Raw genomic sequence first — 23,531 nt, forward strand, 5'->3', positions numbered from 1 at the left:
AATAGATAGATGGATGGGATGGATGGATGGATGGATGGATGGATGGATGGATGGATGGATGGATGGATGGATGGATGGATGGATGGATAGATGGATAGATGGATAGATGGATAGATGGATAGATGGATAGATGATAGAGATAGCTAGATAGCTAGATGGATGGATGGATGGATGGATGGATGGATGGATAGATGGATAGATGGATAGATGGATAGATGATAGATGATAGAGATAGCTAGATAGCTAGATAGCTAGATGGATGGATGGATAGATAGATAGATAGATAGATAGATAGATAGATAGATAGATAGATAGATAGATAGATAGATAGATAGATAGATGATAGATAGATAGATGATAAATAGATAGATGATAGAGAGGTAGATGATAGATAGATAGATAGATGATAGATAAATAGATTAGATAGATAGATAGATAGATAGATAGATAGATAGATAGATAGATAGATAGATGATGGATGGATGGATGATAGATAGATAGATAGATAGATAGATAGATAGATAGATAGATAGATAGATAGATATAGATAGATAGTGGTAGAGTGATATACAGATACAGTATAGATGATAGACAGACAGACAGATGTTAGATACATAGAATAACTTTATTGTCACTTTGAATGTGCACCAATCGGCATATATTAAAATGAAATCTGCGTGGCGTACAGCTCTCAAAGGGTCACCACCTCCAATATACACTGCATAAACAATAAATAAATAAATGAATGCAAAATTATGCATGTCCTCACATATATTATATGACACAGAGAAACAACACAGTCTGGTCTGGATGTATACATGTACACGGCGAGAAAAACGAATCTTAGTAAGTTTGCCAGACGGAGGGCGTTGGGAGCAAAGTTTTTACAGAATCTTGTAGTCCTGCTAGGAATACTTCAGAATCTCCTCCCAGAGGGAGCAACAGAAATAGACCCCGAAGGTCTCCAACAGGGCTTTGAGCTCTAAGTGTGTATTTATTTATTTATTTCTGATTTATTTCTGCATGATAATTGGAACGCTGACAGAAGGATCCTTTCGTTGCCATTTCAGGGAACTTCGAAGTCGGGGTTCACATCGCGGACGTGAGTTATTTCGTCCCGGAAGGCACCTCCCTGGATGAAGTTGCGAGCCAGAGAGCCACAAGCGTTTACCTGGTGCAAAAGGTGAGAAGCCGTCTCCGGGCAAAACTCAGCCTCTTTTTTTTGCATGCGCGTAATCCTCGACATACGACCACAATTTGAGCCAAGAATTTATGTTGCTACCCTGTTTCCCCAAAAACAAGACCTCCCCAGATAATAAGCCCAGTTGGGCTTTTGAGCACATGTGCTAAAATAACCCCCCTAATCACCCAAATATAAGCCCTCCCCCAAATATAAGCCCTCCCCAAAAATATTGCCACACAGCAGCAGCCATGAGGTGACCGCGTTTGTCGTCTCCTGCACCTCAAAAATAATAAGACCTCCCCGAAAATAAGATCGGGCGCTTATTTCAGGGGTCAAAAGAAAATAAGACCCTGTCTTATTTTCGGGGAAAACACGGTAAGTGAGAAATTTGTCAAATCGGTTTTGCCCCGTTTTACAACGTTCCTTGACTCAGTTGCTAAGTGAATCGCCGCCGTTGTTAAGTCAGTCACGCGGTTGTGAAGTGACCCTGGCTTTGCTTGTCAAGAAGGACGCAAAAGGAGGTCGTGTCACACACACACACCCCGGGGGGACTCTGCGGCCGTCGTAAATACGAGTCGGTCGCCCAGTATGCTGGATTTTGATCATGTGACCTTGGGGAAGGCTTCAGTGGTCGTAACTGTGGAAAAACAGTCATACGTCGCTTCCCCCCCTGCCGTTGTCACTAAATGAACTGCCGTAAGTCGAGGACTGCCTGTGTTGAAGATGGGAGCACAGGATGTGTGTTGTACGAAAATGGACTCCGTGGCAGAACGGAGCATCTTTAGGCTGTTTCCCGTGGCTCCTTTGCTCTTGTTTTACAACAGTTTTCTTCAAAGTTGGCCATGTTAAGATCTGTGGACTTCCAACTTTCAGAATTCCCCAGTCATCAAAGAATCCCTGTTTTATACAGGAATCTCCTTGGCGTTAGTATGGGTGATTTTTAAGCTGCAACCATTTGTGTGGGAAACGGGCTTAAGTCACTTTTTTCTGTGCCGTTGTAACTCCTAACGCTCACTAAATGACCGTTGTAAGTCGAGGACTGCCTGTACGAGCAGGATTTCTTCCGCGGTGATCTTTTCATGCGTTTCCTGCATTCAGGGGTGCTATTAACTTCCCTAAAGGTGAAGGGTCCCCTCACACATGCGTGCTAGTCGTTCCCGACTCTAGGGGGCGGTGCTCATCTCCGTTTCAAAGCCCAAGAGCCGGCGCTGTCCGAAGACGTCTCCGTGGTCATGTGGCGGGCATGACTCACTGCCGAAGGAGCACGCTGTTCCCTTCCCACCAAAGGTGGTTCCTATTTTTCTACTTGCATTTTTTTAACGTGCTTTCGAACTGCTAGGTTGGCAGAAGCCGGGATAAGTCACGGGAGCTCCCTCCGTTACGCGGGATCCGAACTGCCGAACTGCCAACTTGCTTGGGATGAGTATCCCGTAACTCTTCCTACTTTCATTGTATTTTCTCCTTCTGAAGGCCAGCCTTAAAATCGGATGCCATTTGCTTGAGGCTGTTTCACCCCCCCTCCCCTTTCCTTCAACCCGCCCCCCACCCCCCCGAATCCCACCCCCAATACTATTCCAGAATCCTTCCTGGCTCCTAACAAACCCTTGGCAATTTCTTGCCTTTCTCAGTCTGACCATCCCCTCCCATTTCCCTTCCCTTGCCAGGGCTGCAAGTTCCAATATTATTGGCTGTCGTTTCCTGTTGATTGACAGATCTTCTTTTCTGGAGCAGTGGTTCCAATATTCCATAGCTCCGTTCTCCGATCGACTGCTTATTTTGGGGTGGTGGTGAAGAGGTGTGTGACTCCCTTCCAGCCTTAACCATGTAGCGACCGAGTGCTGGCCTTCTCTGACTGTTCTGCTGGCTTCTCCAGCAGCATGAAGCCGAGTCCTCGTTCCGATTAACCCCTTTTATTTAATTGACAGTGAATTTCTCTCCAGCAAAGTCTTTCCTCTCCCACAGTCTTTCCAGAGAGTTCACAATTCCCGACCTTATCAGGCTTGGAGAGAGGCCAGGCTGAGATCTACTTGGCAAGGATGCAGGAATGGACTCATGGCCTCCTGCAAACTCCACTCCCCTTTCGCTCCTCTTTTATTCCCTCTGGGAGGGGCCATTCACCGTCCACCTGTGGCCTTACTCCCAAGTCGACCCCTGTTCTTTAGCTCTTCCCTTCGTCTGGCAACTCTGCGCACGCGCACACTGGGAACAGGCTCCAGCTGTTCTTCTGCCCCACTGATGTCCGACTCCGAAGGCAGCTGATAACTGGCATACGGCCCTGGCCCCCTCTCTGCCTCCGACACAGAGCCCTCATCGGAGCCTCCCCCAGACTCCAGGACTGGCCCAGGTTCCTCCCCAACCTCCTCACGTGTCCGAGTCTGCTGTCACCTCTGCTGGCTGGCCACAACACTAACCACTTGGGGAATGTCATTAAGCAAAACGAAATTTTAGCGAAATTTTAGCTAATTTAGCATTTAAAGGTGATTAAAATGGCAGCCAGGTTAATAAACATCATAAGTTGGTGAGCTACCCTCCATTCCTGCACTGATTCCTCCCTGATATTATCTCAGACCGCTACGAATGCAACATAGACAAATATATATATATACAGGTAGTCCTCGACATATGGCCACTATTGAGCCTGACATTTCTTTGGCTAAGCAAGACCATTCAGTGAGTTTTTCCCCATTTTGCAACCTTTTTTTGCCACCGTCGTTAAGTGGATCGCGGCGGCTGTTAAGTTAGCAACACGGGTGTTCGGTGAACCTGCCTTTCCCCCCTCGGGTTTGCATGTCAGAAGGTCGCAAGAAGGGATCGCGGGACACATTGACCGTCAAAAATACGCGTGGGTTGGCGCGCATCTGATCCTGTGACCACGGGGTGGCTGCAACAGTCGTAAGTGTGAAAAACGGTCGTAAGTCATTTTTCCCCCCAGTGCCGAACAGTTGCTAAACGAACTGTTGTAAGCTGAGGACTACCAGTGTAGAAAATGTATGATATCCTCTGGTAGAATTAAAACATGGATTACGATTAATTCTGCCGCTGATAATTCGGTAGCAAAGGTTTATCATTATCATCGCCAGCAGAGTTGGCAGCAGATTCAGGCAGTGAGGAGGGTTGGGGAGGAGCATGGACCAGTCCTGGAGTCTGGGGAAGGCTCTGATGAGGGCTCTGTGTCGGTGGCAGAGAGGGGGCCAAGGCCATCTGGGAGTGATGTGCTGCCTCCGGAGCCTCTTCAGTCTGACATTAGCGAGGCAGAGGAACAGGGGGAGCCTGTTCCCAGTGTGTGCACGCACAGAGCTATCAGAAGACAAGAATAATTAAGAGAAAAGGGGTGACTTGGGAGTAAGGCTTGGAGATGATAGCAATAGCAATAGCAGTTAGACTTATATACCGCTTCATAGGGTTTTCAGCCCTCTCTAAGCGGTTTACAGAGTCAGCGTATCGCCCCCACAGTCTGGGTCCTCATTTCACCCACCTCGGAAGGATGGAAGGCTGAGTCAACCCTAAGCCGGTGAGATTTGAACTGCTGAACTGCAGATAGCAGTCAGCTGAAGTGGCCTGCAGAACTGTACCCTAACCACTGCGCCACCTCGGAGAAGATTGCCCCCCCCCCCCAAGACATAAAAGAGGAGCATACGGACGTGAGCCTTGGCAGGAAGCAATTTTGTTCGTTTTGGTCGGTTCAAACTCTGAGAAGCCCCGTTTGACTCTGTCCTACGTTTGGCCTTGCAAAACTAATTGGCAATTAGGTCTCTGGCAGCCTTTCAAGGGAGATAAAGGTGGGTGCTTATCAGCCTTATCCTGAAGGACTTTGGCAAACTTCTGTCAGACTCTTTACAAACTATTTGGGACTCATTGCAGGCTGTGAATGAACATAATCCATAGCCTTTTAAATAAAAAGAGGGTTTATGAGACGAAGCGTGTGGTTTTTACTGTCTCAGGAAGTTTAGGTCAGAACAATCATTTTCTTCTGCACCTACGGCCCTCTGGTTGTTTTGCATTACAAATCCTATAATCCCCAGCTAGCTTGATACTCTTAAAGCAAAATCCTAAACTACGGTTCTTTGGCAGAAGTGTAAAAAAAAGCAGCGTTCCCATTCCACGCTGCAAAAGTGAAGGATTAGTAAGGAAAACTGCCCTAAAACATTGTTAAAGCCTGAATTTCTCTAAGTGAATATTTCTTCTATCCCCAGTGTGTCTCTGAGGAAAGAAAGAAGGGACTTTCAGCCACGTGAAGGTAGCATTAAAGTCCTGTTTTAACAGAAGAATGAGAGTTGGAAGGAGCCTTGGAGGTCTTCTAGTCCAACCCCCTGCCTAGGCAGGAAACCCTATACCGTTTCAGACAAATGGCTATCCAACATCTACTTAAAGACTTCCAGTGTTGGGGCATTCACAACTTCTGGAGGCAACTTCTGTTCCACTCGTTAATTGTTCTCACTGTCAGGAAATTCCTCCTTAGTTCTAAGTTGCTTCTCTCCTGGATTAGTTTCCACCCATTGCTTCTTGTTATGCCCTCAGGTGCCTTGGAGAATAGTTTGATTCCCTCTTCTTTGGGGCAACCCCTGAGAGATTGGAAGACTGCTATCATGTCTCCCCTGGTTCTTCTTTTCATTAAACTAGACATACCAGTTCCTGCAACCGATCTTCATATGTTTTAGTCTCCAGTCCCCTAATCCTCTTTGTTGCTCTTCTCTGCACTCTTTCTAGAGTCTCCGCCTCTTTTCTACATCGTGAGTGAGATAATTAATCAGTGGAACAACTTGTCTCAGAAATTGTAAATGCTCCATCACTGGAGATTTTTAAGAAGATATTGGATAACCATTTGTCTGAAGTTGTGTGGGGTTTCCTCCTTAAGCAAGGGGTTGGACTAGAAGACCTCCAAGGTCCCTTCCCACTCTGTTATTCTATTCTATTCTACTCTACTCTACTCTACTCTACTCTACTCTACTCTACTCTACTCTACTCTACTCTACTCTACTCTACTCTACTCTACTCCATTCCTATTCCTATTCCATTCTATTCCTATTCCTATTCCTATTCCTATTCTATTGCATTGCATTGCATTGCATTCCATCCCATCCCATCCCATTCTATTTCTATTCTATTCCTACTCCTATTCCTATTCCTATTCCTATTCTATTCTATTGCATTGCATTGCATTCCATTGCATTCCATCCTATTCTATTATATTTCTATTTCTATTCTATTCTTTTTCTATTCCTATTCCTATTCCTATTCCTATTCCTATTCCTATTCCTATTCTATTGCATTGCATTGCATTGCATTGCATTCCATCCCATTCTATTCTATTTCTATTTCTATTCTATTCTTTTTCTATTCCATTCTATTCCTATTCTATTCTATTCTATTCTAATATAGCTTTGCATAAATTAATTCTCTCGAATTGCCTGCCTGGGCAGTTGTGTCAAAGGCTCAGGGCTTGTTTTGAGAGAGTGGAAACCTCTCCAAAATGAGTGTATCGGATTCTACAAAGCAGGCAAATCTAAACAATTTTCTCCCTTTTTTGGCACCTCCCGGCCTGTTGTTTTAGGTGTGAAATCTTTTTGGAGTTGGGGAAGTTCAGCCATAAATCTCCCGTAATATTTTTTTGCGGGTTGTCTTTTAAACTGGAGATCAAAGATTGCCCTGGAAGCTGCACTCCGGGTTGAGTCCAAGTGGCCTCGTGGGGCTCCAGGCTGACCCCAGCAGGTTGTCAGGGTGTCGATGTTTTGAGAAGGACGGGCGGAATAATAAGGAAGGGATCGAAGTCTGAATTCGTGGAAGGGCCGAGACCAAAAGAAATAGCAAAAAGAAAAGAAAAGAAAGGAAACTTTCGAAGAGCAGAAAGATTTGGCTGGCAAATTAGATTGGCCTGCTTCAAATGGAATAGAATAGAATATGAATGAAATTCAAGGGTGAAAAGAGTCAGGTTCTACATTTAGGCAAGAAAAACGAAATGCACAGGTACAGTATAGGTGGCACCTTGCTCAATAGGAGTAACCGAGAGAGGGATCTTGGAGTCCTAGTGGGCAACCATTTAAATAGGAGCCAGCCGTGGGCAGAAGCTGCCAAAAAAGCCAACACAGTTCTAGGCTGCATCAACCGAGGGATGGAATCAAGATCACGTGAAGGGTTAATACCACTTTATAAGGCCTTGGTAAGGCCACACTTGGAATCCAGCACCCAGTTTTGGTTGCAACGATGTAGAAAAGATGTGGAGACTCTGGAAAGAGTTCAGAGAAGAGCAACAAAGAGGATTAGGGGACTGGAGGCTAAAAGATCCGGACCCTACCCCCTCTCATGGCCTTCCGAAAGGCTATTAAAACCTGGCTATTTCGGCAGGCCTGGGGCTGTTGAGCTCTTGACCGAGGTCCAGCCCCAATTAGATTGGGTGCATGATGTGCTTTCTTTTAATCTGTTTTTCTCCATTTGTTTTTAACTTTTCACTTTTAAATTTTATTTTCCCTAAGCCGCCCGGAGACCTTCGGGATTGGGCGGCCTATACATTTATTAAATCAATCGATCAAATCAAAACATAGGAAGAAAGGTTGAGGGAACTGGGTATGTCTAGTTTAATGAAAAGAAGGACCAGGGGAGACATGATAGCAGTCTTCCAATATCTCAGGGGTTGCCCCAATGAAGAGGGAGTCAAGCTATTATTTCCTGACAGTTAGAACAATTAATCAGTGGAACAGAATTTGCCTCCAGAAGTTGTGAATGCTCCAACTCTGGAGGTTTTTAAGAATAGCAATAGCAATATAGCAATAGCAGTAGACTTATATACCGCTTCATAGGCCTTTCAGGCCTCTCTAAGCGGTTTACAGAGAGTCAGCATATTGCCCCCAACAATCTGGGTCCTCATTTTACCCACCTCGGAAGGATGGAAGGCTGAGTCAACCCTGAGCCGGTGAGATTTGAACCGCTGACCTGCTGATCTAGCAGTAGCCTGCAGTGCTGCATTTAACCACTGCGCCACCTTGGCTCTAAGAAGATGTTGGATAGCCATTTGTCTGAAGTGGTGTAGGGTTTCCTGTCTAGTATTAGTATTTGGTTTATTTGTATGCCTCCCTTCTCCAGGGGGGACTCAGGGCAGCGAACAACTCAAAGGGGAAAGGGAACATAAACAACAGTACACATAATTAAAATACACGAAAATCACACAGCCATACCAGTCGAGAGGGGAGGGGAACTCATCAACCCCAGGCCTGCCGGCACAGCCAGATTTTGACAGCTTTCCGGAAGGCCTGGAGAGAGGTGAGGGTCCGGATCTCCGCAGGGAGTTCGTTCCAAAGGGCCGGAGCTGCTACAGAGAAGGCCCTCCCCCGGGTGGTAGCCAGATGGCATTGGCTGGTAGACGGAACCCGGAGGAGGCCGACCCTGTGAGATCTGACGGGTCTTTGGGAGGTAATTGGCAGCAGGCGGTCTCTCAAGTACCCAGGTGTCTAGGCAGGAGGGTGGAGTAGAAGACCTCCAAGGTCCCTTCCAACTCTGTAATTCTATTTTATTTGAATAGAATAGAATAGAATAGAGCTGGAAGGGACATTGGAGGTCTTCTAGTCCAGCCCCCTGCTCAAGCAGGAAACCCTATCTCAGACAAGTGTGCTTCTTCCAGGCTCTTGGAATGGGGAAGCCTCTAAGACCCCCAAGACCCCCCCCCAAAGAAGGGGTTCAAGCTAATGCAATCCTTGGTTGTGTAAACAGAGGCATAGAATCAAAATCAGGGGAAGGATTAGTACCACTTGATTAAGCCTTAGTGAGGCTGCACCTGGAATACCTGCATCCAGTTTTGGTCACCACAGTTACAAAAAAGATGTTGAAACTTTGGAAAAAATGCAACTGACTGAAGGCCTGGAGACTAAAACCTATGAAGGACAGTTGTTTGCAGGATTTGGTTTTGGCTCTTCTAATGAAGAGAAGGATTTGGGGTGATACAATAGTAGTATTCCAGTACTAGTGAGAGGTTGCCACAAAGAGGGGGTTCACCTATTCTCCAAAGCACCTGAAGGCAGGAGAAGAATCAATGGGTGGAAACTAATCAAGGAGAGAAGCAACTTAGAACTAAGGAGGAATTTCCTGACAGTGAGAACAATTAACCAGTGGAACAGAAGTTGCCTCCAGAAGTTGTGGGTGCTCCTTCACTGCGGCCACGAAACAAGAGAGAGAGAGAGAGAGAGAGAGAGAGACAGAGAAAGAGAGAGATAGAGAGAAAGAGAGAGTAAGAGAAAGAGGGACAAAGAGGTAGAGACAGACAGAGAAAGAGACAGAGACACAGAGAGAGAGAGCAATAGAGAGAGGGAGAGAGGGACAGAGAAAGAGGGGGACAAAGAGAGACAGAGAGAGAGAGACAAACAGAGAGAGACAGACAAAGGGAGAAAGAGACAAAAACAGAGAGAGAGAGAGATCAAGAGAGAGAGGGAGAGAAGGACAGAGAGAGAGAAAGAGAGGGACAAAGAGCCAGAGAAAGAGACAGAGACGGAGAGAGAGAGAGACAGACAGACAGAGACAGACAAAGAGAGAGAGACAAAACAGAGAGAGATCAAGAGAGGGAGGGAGGACTGCCTGCACAGAATAACAGAGTTGGAAGGAGCCTTGGGGGGTCATCTAGGCCAACCCCCTGCTCAAGCAGGAGACTCTATACCATTTCAAACAAGTGGCTGTCTGGTCTCTTCTTGAAGGCCTCCAGTGATGGAACCCCCCCCCCACAACTTCTAGTGGCAAATCATTCCACTGACTAATTGTCCTCCCTGTTGGGAAATTCCTCCTAGGTTGCTTCTCTCCTAGATTAGTTTCCATCCGTTGCTGGATGGAATCAACTGTTCTCTGTCTTCCTTGGTGTCTGCCCTGCCACTACTTTGGTTAATCCAATGCAGAGGTGTTGAACTGGATTTCTTCTAGAACCTGATCAGCATTGTAGTTCTCTGCGGGCTGGGGGGCGCAGAGAGGGGGGGACGGGATGGATTCCTCCTACAGCACCCTGCTGGCCAAAGTGAGGCACATGTGCCCTCCCCTCCGTGCCCCATTTTCAGCCTGGACGGCCTCCTGTACCATTTTGCTGGCCAAAACAGGAAGCGGGGTTGGCACATGAATAACAGAGTTGGAAGGGTCCTTGGAGGTCTTGTAGTCCAACCCTCTGCTTAGGCAGGAAACCCTACACCACTGGAGCCACCCCCGCATGGCCCTTTTTTTGGCCGGCAGAGTGCTGCAGGAGGCCGTGAGTGCCGAAAAGGGGCCATGGGGAGAGGGGGGCGTGTGGGGTCTCCCCGCACCTAGGGGTGGGATTCAGCCAGTTCGGACTGGTTCGGGCGAACCAGATGCTAATTTTGCATCCAGTTCACTGAACCAGTACTTGCAACGACTGGCTGGCCATGCCCATCCCACCCCTCCCCTCCGAGGAGTCTCCACACGGCCTGTTCATCATGCCAGGTAAGTGGAGGCTATGGGAGGGCGAAAAATGGGCCTCCTGGAAGTCCAGAAACGGGCCTGTTTCCAGCTTCCGAAGGGACTCCAGAGTCCCCCCCCCCTGCCATGGTGCAGGAGGCCAAGTAGGTGGGCCACGCCCACCCAACAACCGGGCAGAGAACCGGTTGCTAACTTTTTTCAGTCCCACCCCTGATTTATCCCCAACTGAACTAAGAGGACATTTTAACACCTCCCCACCAGTGGTGGGTTCCTACCGGTTCGGCCCAGTTCAGCCGAACCGGTTGGAATCGGCAGCAACCCAGGCCTGCCACGCCCCCGAATCGGTTCTCCCGGCGACGCCATAGGCGCCCCATCTTGTTTTTTTGCCTCTGTGCATGCGCAGAGCAATTTTTATTGCTCTGCGCATGGGGGGCGCAGGAACGCCCATGCGCAAACTGGCAGTAAGTGACTGCCGGAACCCACCGCTGCTCTCCACCCCTCTCGGCCAGGGCCTGGCCCCCTCCCAAGGGAGAGTCCCTCATTGTTGGGCCAAAGGCATGGCCAACCTCACGTAGGAAATCTGTAAATTATGCCCAGGGCTCCCATTGTCAACGTGCTCCTCGGGCCTTGGAATAACACAGCTGGCGGCTTCTGTATCGGGAGGAACCAGCTTATCGCCTTCGGCTGCCTCCTGACCTCCCAACCAGCCCTGCTGATTCATATGGAAAGCGGCTCCGTTTCCCATCCAGACTCCACGCCAGGCTCCCCCCCTCCCCCCCTTCTCTCCCTCTCCTTCTCCCAACCGCTGCCAGGCAATTAGAGTGGATTTATGAGCGGGGGGGGGGGGGGCGGAGGGGGGCGACTCGGGTGCCAAGCCGCAAACGTGATTAAATATTTTTTAAGAGCTTTCCCATGAAGGCTCTTGGGGTGAAGATGAACCCTGGGGCGCTTTCCAAAACCTGCGCATGGGACGATGGATTATGATTGTTTTCTTTCTTTCTTTCTTTCTTTCTTTCTTTCTTTCTTTCTTTCTTTCTTTCTTTCTTTCTTTCTTTCTTCTTCCTCTCCTCCTCCTCCTCCTCCTCCTCCTCCTCCTCCTCCTGCTTCTTCTGCTCTTCCTCCTCCTCTCTTCCGCCTCCTCCTCCTCTTCTTCTTCCTCCTCCTCCTCCTCCTCCTCCTCTTCTTCTTCTTCCTCCTCCTCCTCCTCTTCAAACAGACTTATTTGCTTGAGGCTTTTGAAAAGCCAACTTTGCTTAAGGTGGCATAAACAGAGGGTGACAGCGAACACAGCAGCAGGCTGACATGCCAGCAAAGTAACAAGGGGGCTATTGATTATTCGTTTTCCCTGCTTAACGAAATCTCTTCTTCAATTTAAAAAAAAAATGTTGTTTTTAACTTGCCATTCAGAGACAGCCATTCTGAACCTTGAAGTCTGTATTCTCATGATAACAGAAAAGCACATCTGGAAGGGACCTTGGAGGCCTTCTAGACCAGCAGTCACCAACTGGTGGTCCGTGAGAACATTTTGCTGGTCCACAGAAAAATTATTTGCATTTTTTATATTGCACTAAATCAGGAGTCCTCAAACTGGGCCGGATACGTGCAATGAATGCTTGTGTTGCTGCAGAGAGTCTCCCCCTTGGGGGTCTTTTTGTGGGGGTCGGAGGGGGGCAGAAATTCCCACTTGGGGTCTGCTTCAGCCTCCTGGTGGGGGGCTTTGGGCGAAGGCTGGAGGGAAGAGCCGCTGGTGGCGAAGAGCCCAAGGGCCTCGTTCCAGTGGGACGGCATCATGGCCTGGAACTGGCTGACCATCTCAGCCCGCTGAGCCTCCAGGCGCCGACACCTGGCCTTGCGCTCCCGCAGGTCTTCCCTCTGCTTGGAAAGCCCATGCTCCTAGTCCTCAGTGAGGTGCTTCTGCTGAGCCCCCTTCTCGGTCTGATCCAGTTGGAACTGAGTTGTTTTGCCAACTTTTTCTCCCGGTGGATGCTCAGCTCCAGCAACTGCTTCCTGGTGGGGCCCTAAGAAGCCCGGGCGGGCAGGCGGGGAGAGGCTGGGAGGGGAGGGGCGAATAGAGGCCAGCGAGGCGTCCCTCAACGTGAGTGACATTGAGTTGGCCACGCCCATCAAGTCACATGACCACCTGGCCACCCCCCACCCATCTGGTCATTAGGCAGATCCTGTTAGTGGTCTGCGGGATTTAAAATTATGAATTTAGTGGTCCCTGAGGTCCAAAAGATTTGGGGACCCCCTTTCCCCAACCCTGGTTAGACCCCTAGTCCAAATCCCTGCTCAAACAGGAGACCTTATCCAGGTATTCCTGGACTTATAGCAGTATATAGGTTGAAATGCTAGTGCTACAGTAGTTCATTTAGCAACCGTGGGAAGTTATAACGGCCCTGAAACAAGTTAGGACTTAGGACCGATTCTCACACTGCAGCCTGCCCGTGGTCATGTGATCAAAATTCATACGCTTGGCAACTGACTCTTAGTTACGACGGCTGCAGTGCCCCGGGGGATCCTCTTTTGCGACCTTCTGACAAGCAAAGTCCACGGGGAAGCCAGATTCACTTAACGGCCGTGTTACTTACTTCACATCCGCAATGATTCACTTAACAACGGTGGCAAGAAAGGTCGTATAAGGGGCCAAAACTTCCTTCGCCCCCCGTCTACATTAAAATCTGGGGCTCCTTTGTGGTCGTAAGTTGAACACTGCCTGTATTTTCACACCTGGTGCCTGGATTCTGCAGTGGTGTTCCTCATTTCCCCACCATGATGTAGCAATTATAAGATTATAAGAGGGTTTCCCTCGCGAGTCACCCTGGAGAGCTTTTTCAAGAACTTTCCTCACCTCACTTTGGGGTTTGGAGAAGGACTTGGACTTTTCAGTATCTTTACATCTCATCCTGGGCATCCTTTTTTTTTTAACTATTACCATCTGGCAGTTGTTAGTTGCGAAGTCGTGTCCGTCCCATCGCGGCCCTATGGACAACTTTCCTCCTGTCCTTCCTGTCCTCTACCATCCTCTGGAGTCCGTTTAAGCTCACGCCGACTGCTCCGGTGACTCCATCCAGCCAGTCCCACTCACGGTATAAGGAAAGGGTTCCACCACAAATGGGCGCACAACAAAAGCGCACCTGACTAAACCGCGGTGTCTAAAGCACGGTGACAAAACCACGTGACGAATGAGCGACTAATTAGCCCTAAAGCGCGCCGACAAAAGCGCGCCGACAGAAGCGCGCTGTAAAGTAACCCTAAACCTAACCCTAAACCTAACCCTAAACCTAACCCTAACCCTAAACCTAACCCTAAACCTAAACCTAACCCTAATCCTAACCCTAAACCTAACCCTAACCCTAAACCTAACCCTAAACCTAACCCTAAACCTAACCCTAAACCTAAACCTAACCCTAAACCTAACCCTAAACCTAACCCTAACCCTAAACCTAAACCTAACCCTAAACCTAACCCTAACCCTAACCCTAAACCTAACCCTAAACCTAACCCTAAACCTAACCCTAAACCTAAATGTAAATCTTACCTTAAAGTAAATCGCGCTTCTGTCGGCGCGCTGTTGTCGGCGCGCTGTTGTTGTCGCGCTTTTGACATTGCGGTTTTAGCGCCGCGGTGTTGTCGGCGCGCTTATGACGTTCGCGCTTTTGTCGGGTCACGTCAGAAAGAAGTCAATATCCATTAATTCTTCAACCAATCATGAAATCAGCAAAGTGCTCAGGAGATAGTCCAGTGGTAGTCAACCTGGTCCCTACCGCCCCACTAGTGGGCGTTCCAGCTTTCATGGTGGGCGGTAGGGGTTTGCTGTAACTCTGTTTTTTAAATTTTATAAAGTAAAGTTACTTCCCTACTTTATAAATCTCCGTTACTGTGGAACCGGTGGGCGGTTAGAAAATTTTACTACTAACAGAGATACAAAAGTGGGTGGTAGGTATAAAAAGGTTGACTACCCCTGAGATAGACGGTGATACGACCGTCCATGAAGTGGACTGAGTCGAAAAGCTGGGTAAGGCTAGCAACAAGGGGCGTGTCTTAACTAGCTTTTATCAGACTCAGTCCAGTCAGAAGGCAGACAATGTCAATCACGTATGGATGCTATCTCCACCTTTTATTAGAAGAGGCGTATCAGGTAAGTACCAACGCCCTTTCTCTGCCGTCCCCTTCTTCTTTTGCCCTCCATCGTTCCCAGCATGAGGCTCTTCTCCAGGGAGTCCTTCCTTCTCATTGGGTGGCCAAAGGATTTGAGTTTCCTCTTCAGGATCCGGCCTTCTAAAGAGCAGTCAGGGTTGATCTCCTCCAGGACTGACCGGTTGGATGGCCTTGCAGTCCAAGGGACTCAATGCAGGAGTCTTCTTCTCCAGCACCAGAGTTCAAAGGCCTCCATTCTTTGGCGCTCAGCCTTCCTTATGGTCCAACCTTCACAACCATCCATTGCAACTGGGGAAACCGTAGCCTTGACTAGACGCCCTTTTGTTTCATTGGCAGACAGTACAGGACAATAGAAACAAGGTCAAATAGGCTGAAAAACAGCTTCTATCCCAGGGTAGTAACCTGTTCTGACCCCCTCCTCCGTCCAGTAACGAATGCCGAGACAAGCTTAACTGGAATGTCCTTTAATAGCAAGACCAAAATCTCAGTGGCTGAAAGCCAAGCAGAACAAACAGATAAGGACCTTGGCAGCAACTCAGACAAACCTTGGCAGCAATCCAGCCTGCCCAGTTAGTTACAACAGTTCTTTTAGTCAATGTGTTGACTTCTGCAAGAGGGGCATGCACAAGCAGTCTTTTTTATAGTCTGGAGAGGAGCCTAATGACCACCAGCTGAGCGCAATTACCTCCTGTAATTGCGTAATTGTTCATGACGCCGAGTAGCTCTTCGATGGCGTGCATCCAGGAACAACTCACTGCTGGCTTCTGGATCACTCTCCCTTGTCTCCTCCCCACTGGTATAAGGCACCTGGTGGCCAACCAGTCTCTCTGCGCCCTGCTCGGAGTCGGAACCCTGTCCAGGGTCCTCCACATCCTCCAGAGCCGACTCATAGGGCCCCTCGTTGTCGGAGTCTGGTGGCAGCTCCAACGTCTCCTGCTGGGCCACAACATAACCATATAGAATTCTACTGTACAGTACAATATTAATGCATTGTCGGTTTTCAATTCAGTTGTATGGAATGTGAAGGATATGTGTGTTTGATTTTTTGGTGTGTAACGTACACTGAAGGTGGCACTTAATTGCGTTGTACAAGGTGCAATGACAATAAAGTTAAACCAAAATGATTCCTGATCTTAGGCTCAGGAGCTCATGTTCAGGTGTCCGTGTGCTTCTTCCCTTCCCAGGTGATCCCGATGCTTCCCCGACTGCTGTGTGAAGAGCTCTGCAGCCTTAATCCCATGACAGACAGGCTGACCTTCTCCGTCATTTGGAAGCTGACTCCACAAGGAAAGGTAAGAATGGATTTCTTGGTTGATTTCTATTTTTTTTTTTTTTTTTTTGTAAATATGTTTTATTTTCCATTTTCATTTCGTACAGTCACATATATACTGTGCATAACCGGGGCCATATAACATTGAACAATAAACACAGCCATCCCTCTTGTCAACAATACCCCCCAAAATACAAACCCAATATACCACTTTGGCCCACCATACACCCTTTCTTTCGCCCCCCTCCAACTTTCCTTCTTCCCTCCAACCTTCCCCTCTACCCTACTTCCCCTCCCGCTCTACCACTCCTCTCTCCCAATACACTCCCTCCCTTCCTTCTCGCCCTCCCTCCCATCCTCTCTCCCACCCTCTCTACCCCTCTTTCTTCTATCCCTCTACTCCTCCCTTCAGTGTATTTCTACTATCTATCAATATATTCAGCTTGTCCTATTTTTACACTAGAATTAAAGAGCAACAGTATACAAGTGCAATCGTGTTACTTTAAAATCTAGCACATACTCTATTTCCCCCCTCCCCCCTAAGACCCCACCTCCCTTCCCCCCCCCCGACTTCCCAGAGCCCGTACACGGTGTAGCTTTTTAACAAACACCGTCTAAAATATATAGTAAAACAAAGAAGATTAAAAAAAAAATAAGGAAAGAAAGTCAATAAGATCTCTACGTTGAACTCAGCTTTTTGCTGTTACACAAACTTTAAGCAGTTTAACTTGGTACCGTATTTTTCAGAGTATAAGACACGCCAAGGTTTTGGAAGAGGCAAATTAAAAAAAAAAAGTTTTTGCACTCTGCAGACATCCCAAAAACGGCCCATTTTTCACGAAAATTGGCCCATTTTGTTTTTTCTTAAAGGCATGACTAGCTTTTAGGAGGCTTGTAGAATGCTCCGGGATGGGGGCATAAACGAGCAAAAAACGGCCGGTTTTTCTTCAAAGAAATTGCATGCATAGCCTTTAGGAGTCTTATCAGAGGTGGGTTCCTACCAGTTCGCACCTATTCGGTAGAACCGGTTCGTCAAATCTACCGAACCGGTTAGAAGAGGTTCCACCAGTGGACCCGGAAAGCAGGCCACACCTACAGAAGAGGCTCCAAACCTTTTTGAAACCCACCACTGGTCCTTGGATGTGATTATTCTACACTATCATGCTCCTATTTATAAAACTCAGTGCCTCTGTGAAAGGTAAGGATGACTACTGCGTTTGTGGTGCAATCAGAACATTGCGTGTGTTGAAGTTGTTTTAACGCAAACCAAAGATGCCTTTTAAAAAACAAGTTTACATCCTATTCTTATGCATGCCAGTGCTGTGGGTGAGGTCATTTAAGGTGGTTCTGACAAGTGTCATCGGCATCTTCATATCCGGTCACATGGGCAGCAAGCCACTCCCATCCGGTCACATGGGCAGCAAGCCACTCCCACAAAGGAGGCCACACCCACAGAATAGGTTCGAACAATTTTTGAAACCCACCACTGAGTCTTATAGAGTGTTTCTGGGGCCTTGGGGGGGGGGGGGGAAATTGAGCAAAAATGGCACCTTTTTTTGCTCATTTCTGCCCTCCCCAGCCCCCAGGAGCACCCTGAAAAGCTCCTAAAGGCTCTGCACGGCCATTTTGGTGAAGGGGGCAGGAGGCCAAAAATGCTGTATTCAGTTTGTAAGACACACCCAGATTTTCAGCCTCTTTTTGGAGGGAAAAAGGTTGTGTTATACTCCAAGAAATACGATAATTCGTATGTGTGTGTGTCCGTCCTGTGCCAAGCACATGGGGCTTACAAATGTTCTGACCTAGGCTGCCCAAAATCACGAAACCGACTCCTCGTCCCGATAAAAGCCCTTTTATTTAGTTTTAAAGTGAATTCCTCTCCAGCAAAGTCCCGGGCAACAGTCTTTCAAAAGATTTCACAATTACAGACCTTTATCAGGCTTGGAGAGCTGCCAGGCCGATATCTTCCAAACGCCACTCTGTAGCAGAGTGACTCCACAAGGAAAGGTAAGACTGGATTTCTTGGTACCGTATTTTTCAGAGTATAAGACGCGCCAAGGTTTTGAAGAGGCAAATTAAAAAAAAAAATCCTGATCCTGGCAAGAAGTCAGGATCAGATCCTCACCCTAATGAATCGAACTACCGTATTTTTCAGAGTATAAGACGCACCAAGATTTTGAAGAGGTAAATTTAAAAAAAAAGTGTTTGCACTCTGCAGGCCTCCCAAACCCTCTGCATGCCTCATTTTTTATGAAAAATGGGGCAAGCAGAGAGTTTGAGAGGCCTGTGAAGTGCTCCTGGGATTGAGGTGGGGGGGATGACAAAAAAATGGTCCATTTCTTGCTCATTTTTGCCCTCCCCAGCCCCCAGGAGCACTCTGCAGGCCTCCTAAAGGCTATGCACGGTCATTTTTTGCAAAGGGGGCAAGATTTCACGAGGCCAAAAATGCTGTATTCAGTGTATAAGACACACCCAGATTTCCTCCCTCTTTTTTTCGGGGGGGGGGGGGGAGGTGCATCTTATACTCTGAAAAATATGGTAATTGCCTCCTTCAAACTCCCCTCCCCTTTCTCTCCTCTTTTATTCCCTAAGGGAGGGGCCATTCACCATCCACTTGTGGCTTTACTCCCAAGTCGACCTTGTTTCTTAGTTCTTCCCTTCTCCTGGCAGCCCTGCGCATGCGCACACTGGGAACAGGCTCCAGATGTTCTTCTGTCCCATTGATCTCCGACTCCAAATAAGTGAGGAGGTTGGGGAGGAAGATGGGCCAGTTCTGGAGTCTGGGGATGGCCCTGGCTCTCTCTCTCTCTGCCTCCGACGCAGCGCCCTCATCAGGGCCTTCCCCAGACTCCAGAACTGGCCCATCTTCCTCCCCAACCTCCTCACTGTCCGAATCTCCACATCCTTTCATTTAAAGGTTGTTATTTTTTAGATCTTCCTGAAATGTTTGGTGCCAGGTTTTCTTCAGCTATCTTGTCCTCCCCCAACCCCCCTGACCATCTGGTGATATCCAATTGATGTCCTGGTTCTTCACCGTTGGCTAGTCCAATTGACCTGCCCAGAACCATCTGTTCCAAACTGGTTTCTGGATGAGATACATCCTTTCCAATTTTCCAATTTATTAGTATTTGTATGCCGCCCACTCCCATTGGGACTCCATCCAAACCCCGAGGTTATCCGATCAAGCTGAAGGCCAGGAGTTCAAGAGGCCTCTTCCCCTTGTTGTCCCTTCCCGGCAACCAATCTTAAAAAAGGGGGGAATGACCTCCAATGTCATAACTTCCTTAATTAGCAGAGATGTGTCTTCACCGCAGAGAAGAAGAAGCTTAGCAGCTTTCAAATGCCTCTGAATCATATCCCTCTAGTCCATAACCTTGGGGGGGGTGTTTTCCGACCTTCTCCATCCTGGCTGCTCCACCAGGTTACCTGGCTTGAACCCAGCACTCCACCGAGGTCAGGTTGAGCGTGGCCCAATGCTTTTTGTGACGCTCCACTGGAAAGGTTGCCCTCGGTGCTGGAAAACAGCTGTTCCTGAAAAATCCACCTTACAGCCAGGACCGTCCTTTGACTTCAACACATTCCTGAAAACTGCTAGAATTTGTTGTTGCTGTTGTACATAGCAGCAACCTTAACGCTTCTAATAGCCGGAGAGGTTAATCTGCTAGGTTGCTAGGTTACAGTGACCTGGCCAAAAGATTGATGGGATTAACACCTGTGTTGCTGACAGCCAGGTATGAGAGGGATCAAGAGGAGAGGAAGGGGGCGTGCATTGCATGCGCCACCATGCCCCAAGGACACATGTCTTTCCTTGGTGAAGCGTTCCCATGGCTGCAGGCATTTAGTACTTCCCCAGCAACATATTGGTTATGGCTACGGTTTTCCCAGTCGCAATGGATGACTGTGAAGGTTGGACCGTAAGGAAGGCTGAGTGCCAAAGAATGGAGGCCTTTGAACTCTAGTGTTGGAGAAGACTCCTGCATTGAGTCCCTTGGACTGCAAGGCCATCCAACTGGTCAGTCCTGGAGGAGATCCACCCTGACTGCTCTTTAGAAGGCCAGATCCTGAAGTGGGAACTCAAAGACTTTGGCCACCTAAGGAGAAGGAAGGACTCCCTGGAAAAGAGCCTCATGCTGGGAACGATGGAGGGCAAAAGAAGAAGAAGAAGGGGACGGCAGAGAAGGAGGGGGCTGGATGGAGTCACCAAAGCAGTCAGCCTGAGCTTCAATGGACTCCAGAGGATGGCAGAGGACGGGAAGGCCTGGAGGAACGTTGTCCATGGGGTCACAATGGGTCGGACATGACTTTGCATCTATCTATCTATCTATCTATCTATCTATCTATCTATCTATCTATCTATCTATCTATCTATCTATCTTTCTTTCTATCTATCTATCTATCTATCTATCTATCTATCTATCTATCTATCTATCTATCTATCTATCTATCTATCTATCTATCTCAAGTACTTTGGCCACCTAAAAAGAAGGAAGGACTCCCTGGAGAAGAGCCTCATGCTGGGAACGATGGAGGGCAGAAGAAGAAGAAGGGGACGACAGAGAAGGAGATGGCTGGATGGAGTCACCAAAGCTCTCTCTCAATATCTATCTATCTATCTATCTATCTATCTATCTATCTATCTATCTATCTATCTATCATCTATCTATCTATCTATCTATCTATCTATCTATCTATCTATCTATCTATCTATCTATCTATCTATCTATCTATCTATCTATCTATCAAGTACTTTGGCCACCTAAGGAGAAGGAGGGACTCCCTGGAGAAGAGCCTCATGCTGGGAACGATGGAGGGCAGAAGAAGAAGAAGGGGACGACAGAGAAAGAGGTGGCTGGATGGAGTCACCGAAGCAGTTGGTGTGATCTTAAATGGACTCCGGGGGATGGTAGAGGACAGGAAGGCCTGGAGGAACATTGTCCATGGGGTCACGATGGGTCGGACACAACTTCGCAACTAACAACAACAGCAATATAAGATACAGCTCGACATGAGCCCAAATGTTATGTTGCTAAGCGAAACATTTGTAAAGGGAGTGTTGTCCCATTTTATGACTTGCCTTTCCACTGTTGCTAAGTGAATCACTGCAGCGGTTAAGTTAGTATCCCGGTTTTTAAGCAAATCTGGCTTCGCAAAGGTCACAAAAGGCAAGGGACATGGCAACCGTCGTAAACATGAATCAGTCGGAAATGTAAACAAATACCTGGCGCATAACAGAGGTAACCACAACAACTGGAAAGGAAAGGAAGAGAGCAGGAGAGAAGAAAGGAAAGGGGAGAGAAGGAAGAAAAGAGGAAAGGAGAGGAAGGAGAGAAGGGATAGAAAGAAAAGGAGGGAGGGCAGGAGGGGGAAGAGGGAGAGAGGAGTAGGGGAGAGGCAAGGGAAGAAGGGAAGGGGAAGCAGAGGAGGAAGGAAGGAAGTAGAGAAGGGAGGGAAGGTGTATAAAAAGAAAAGAAAAATAGGATAATATAAAATAGGTATATGGGACGGTTAAAAAAAGCAACCCAGATTGTATATTTCAACTTTTTATATGGAAAAGCAAATATGTAAAAGTGATAAAGATAAATAAGAACGATAACTATGTGAATGTATACCTCTAACTATTTATATAAGAGAATAAAAATAAAATAAAAACTTAAAAAAAAAAAAAGACCTAGGACATACTACCACATGTGGTGGACCTGCAGAAAGGCAAGGAAATTTTGGATTACAAATTCACATGTGGTTAGGAAAAAAATGACCAGACCGCATATAGCAATAGCAGTTCGACTTATATACCGCTTCATAGGGCTTTCAGTCCTCTCTAAGCGGTTTACAGAGTCAGCATATTGCTCCCACAGTCTGGGTCCTCATTTCACTCACCTCGGAAGGATGGAAGGCTGAGTCAACCCTGAGCCGGTGAGATTTGAACCGCTGAACTGCAGATAACAGTCAGCTGAAGTGGCCTGCAGTACTGCACCCTAACCACTGCGCCACCTCGGCTCCTATATAGAGTTTAAACCGCATATAGAATTATTTTTATTGGGCGTTAAATCAGAGGGTTATGATAAAGGGACAATATACCTAATATTACACATCTTGAGCGCAGCAAGAAAGGGTGTATGTGCCTTCAGAGGAAGCGACGCTAAGGAAGATACTGCTCTGTGTGGAAATGGACAGGCTAATGTTAACAGCATAAGTGAAATGAGATACAGATTGCTGTGCTACATGGAGTAGATTCTATCAATGGTTAGAAATACGAGGTTGGAATGCGAAAGAATCAGGTTAGGTGGACATGGAAAGAGATATGATGTCTGTATCAGAATGTAGGTATTAGAATGATAGATAAGTTAACATACTAGAATACGATGGCCAGAAATTACTGTGCAACACAACATCTTTTAAAATAGTATAGATGTTATTTGCCTTTACTTTTGGTTCATGGGAAGTAGATTGTCAGGACAATTACACTGTATTCAGTGGTGGGATTCAGCCAGGTCGCACCTATTTGGGAGAACCGGTTGGTAACTTTCTAAGCAGTCGGGAGAACCGGTTGTTCGAAGAAATCTTTTGTTTTTCCCCCACTTTACAGGGCTAATCCTGTAAGGAAGGCAGGAAGGAAACATTCTGGTGTTGTTTTTAGCCTAATTATTATTGCCCTGCTTACAGAAACTGCCTCTCCAGTTAATCCTTATTACCATTGTAACAACTAAGCCGAAGTGCCCATCGACCTGAGTGACATTGACTTGGCCACGCCCATGTGATCACATGACCACTGAGCCCCGCCTACCCAGCTGGTCATTAGGGCAGAGAACTGGTTGGTAAATTATTTCAATCCCACCACTGATTCAGTATATTTCTATGTAAATAATAAAGTAAAAATAAAAATACATACACTATATTGCCAAAGGTATTCGCTCACCCATCCAGATAATCAGAATCAGGTCTTTCAATGACTTCCATGGCCACAGGGGTATAAAATCAAGTACCTAGGCATGCAGACTGTTTTTACAAACATTGGTGAAAGGATGGGTCACTCTCAGGAGCTCAGTGAATTCCAGCGTGGAACTGTGATAGGATGCCACCTGCGCAACAAATCCAGTTGTGAGATTCCCTCGCTCCTAAATATCCCACAGTCAACTGTTGGCTGTATTAGAAGAACGTGGAAGTGTTTGGGAACAACAGCAACTCAGCCATGAAGTGGTAGGCCATGTAACCTCGTCCAACATCAGTGTGTGAGCTCACAAATGCGCTTCTGGAGGAATGGTCAAAAATCCCCATCAACACACTCCTGAACCTTGTGGACAGCCTTCCCAGAAGAGTTGAAGCTGTTATAGCTGCAAAGGGTGGACCAACGTCGTGTTGAACCCTACAGATTAGGAATGGGAGGTCACTTACAGTAAGTTCATATGCGAGGAAGGACAGGGGAGCAAATACTTTTGGCAATATAGTGTATATTTCTATGTAAACAATGAAATAAAAGGGTGGCTCAGGGGCTGAGACGCTGAGTTTCTCAATCAAAAAGGTTGG

The 23,531-nt window shown here is 47.2% G+C and overlaps 1 protein-coding gene across 1 annotated transcript in view; it reads left to right on the forward strand.

Moving 5' to 3' along the window:
* The window catches only part of DIS3L2 (DIS3 like 3'-5' exoribonuclease 2), a 217,979-nt gene that overhangs the window by 134,492 nt on the left and 59,956 nt on the right, over window positions 1-23,531 (forward strand). Inside the window, exons 12-13 of the mRNA XM_087725075.1 lie at window positions 1,071-1,183; window positions 15,925-16,032. Coding sequence (XP_087581201.1) covers window positions 1,071-1,183; window positions 15,925-16,032 — 221 coding nt within the window. The remainder of the gene's footprint in view (window positions 1-1,070; window positions 1,184-15,924; window positions 16,033-23,531) is intronic.

This window comes from Thamnophis sirtalis, unplaced genomic scaffold (genome assembly GCF_051295495.1).
Source record: "Thamnophis sirtalis isolate CommonGarterSnake01/CBP01778 unplaced genomic scaffold, rThaSir2_p1.2 scaffold_11, whole genome shotgun sequence".
In the NCBI taxonomy this organism is placed as follows: Eukaryota; Metazoa; Chordata; class Lepidosauria; order Squamata; family Natricidae; genus Thamnophis; species Thamnophis sirtalis.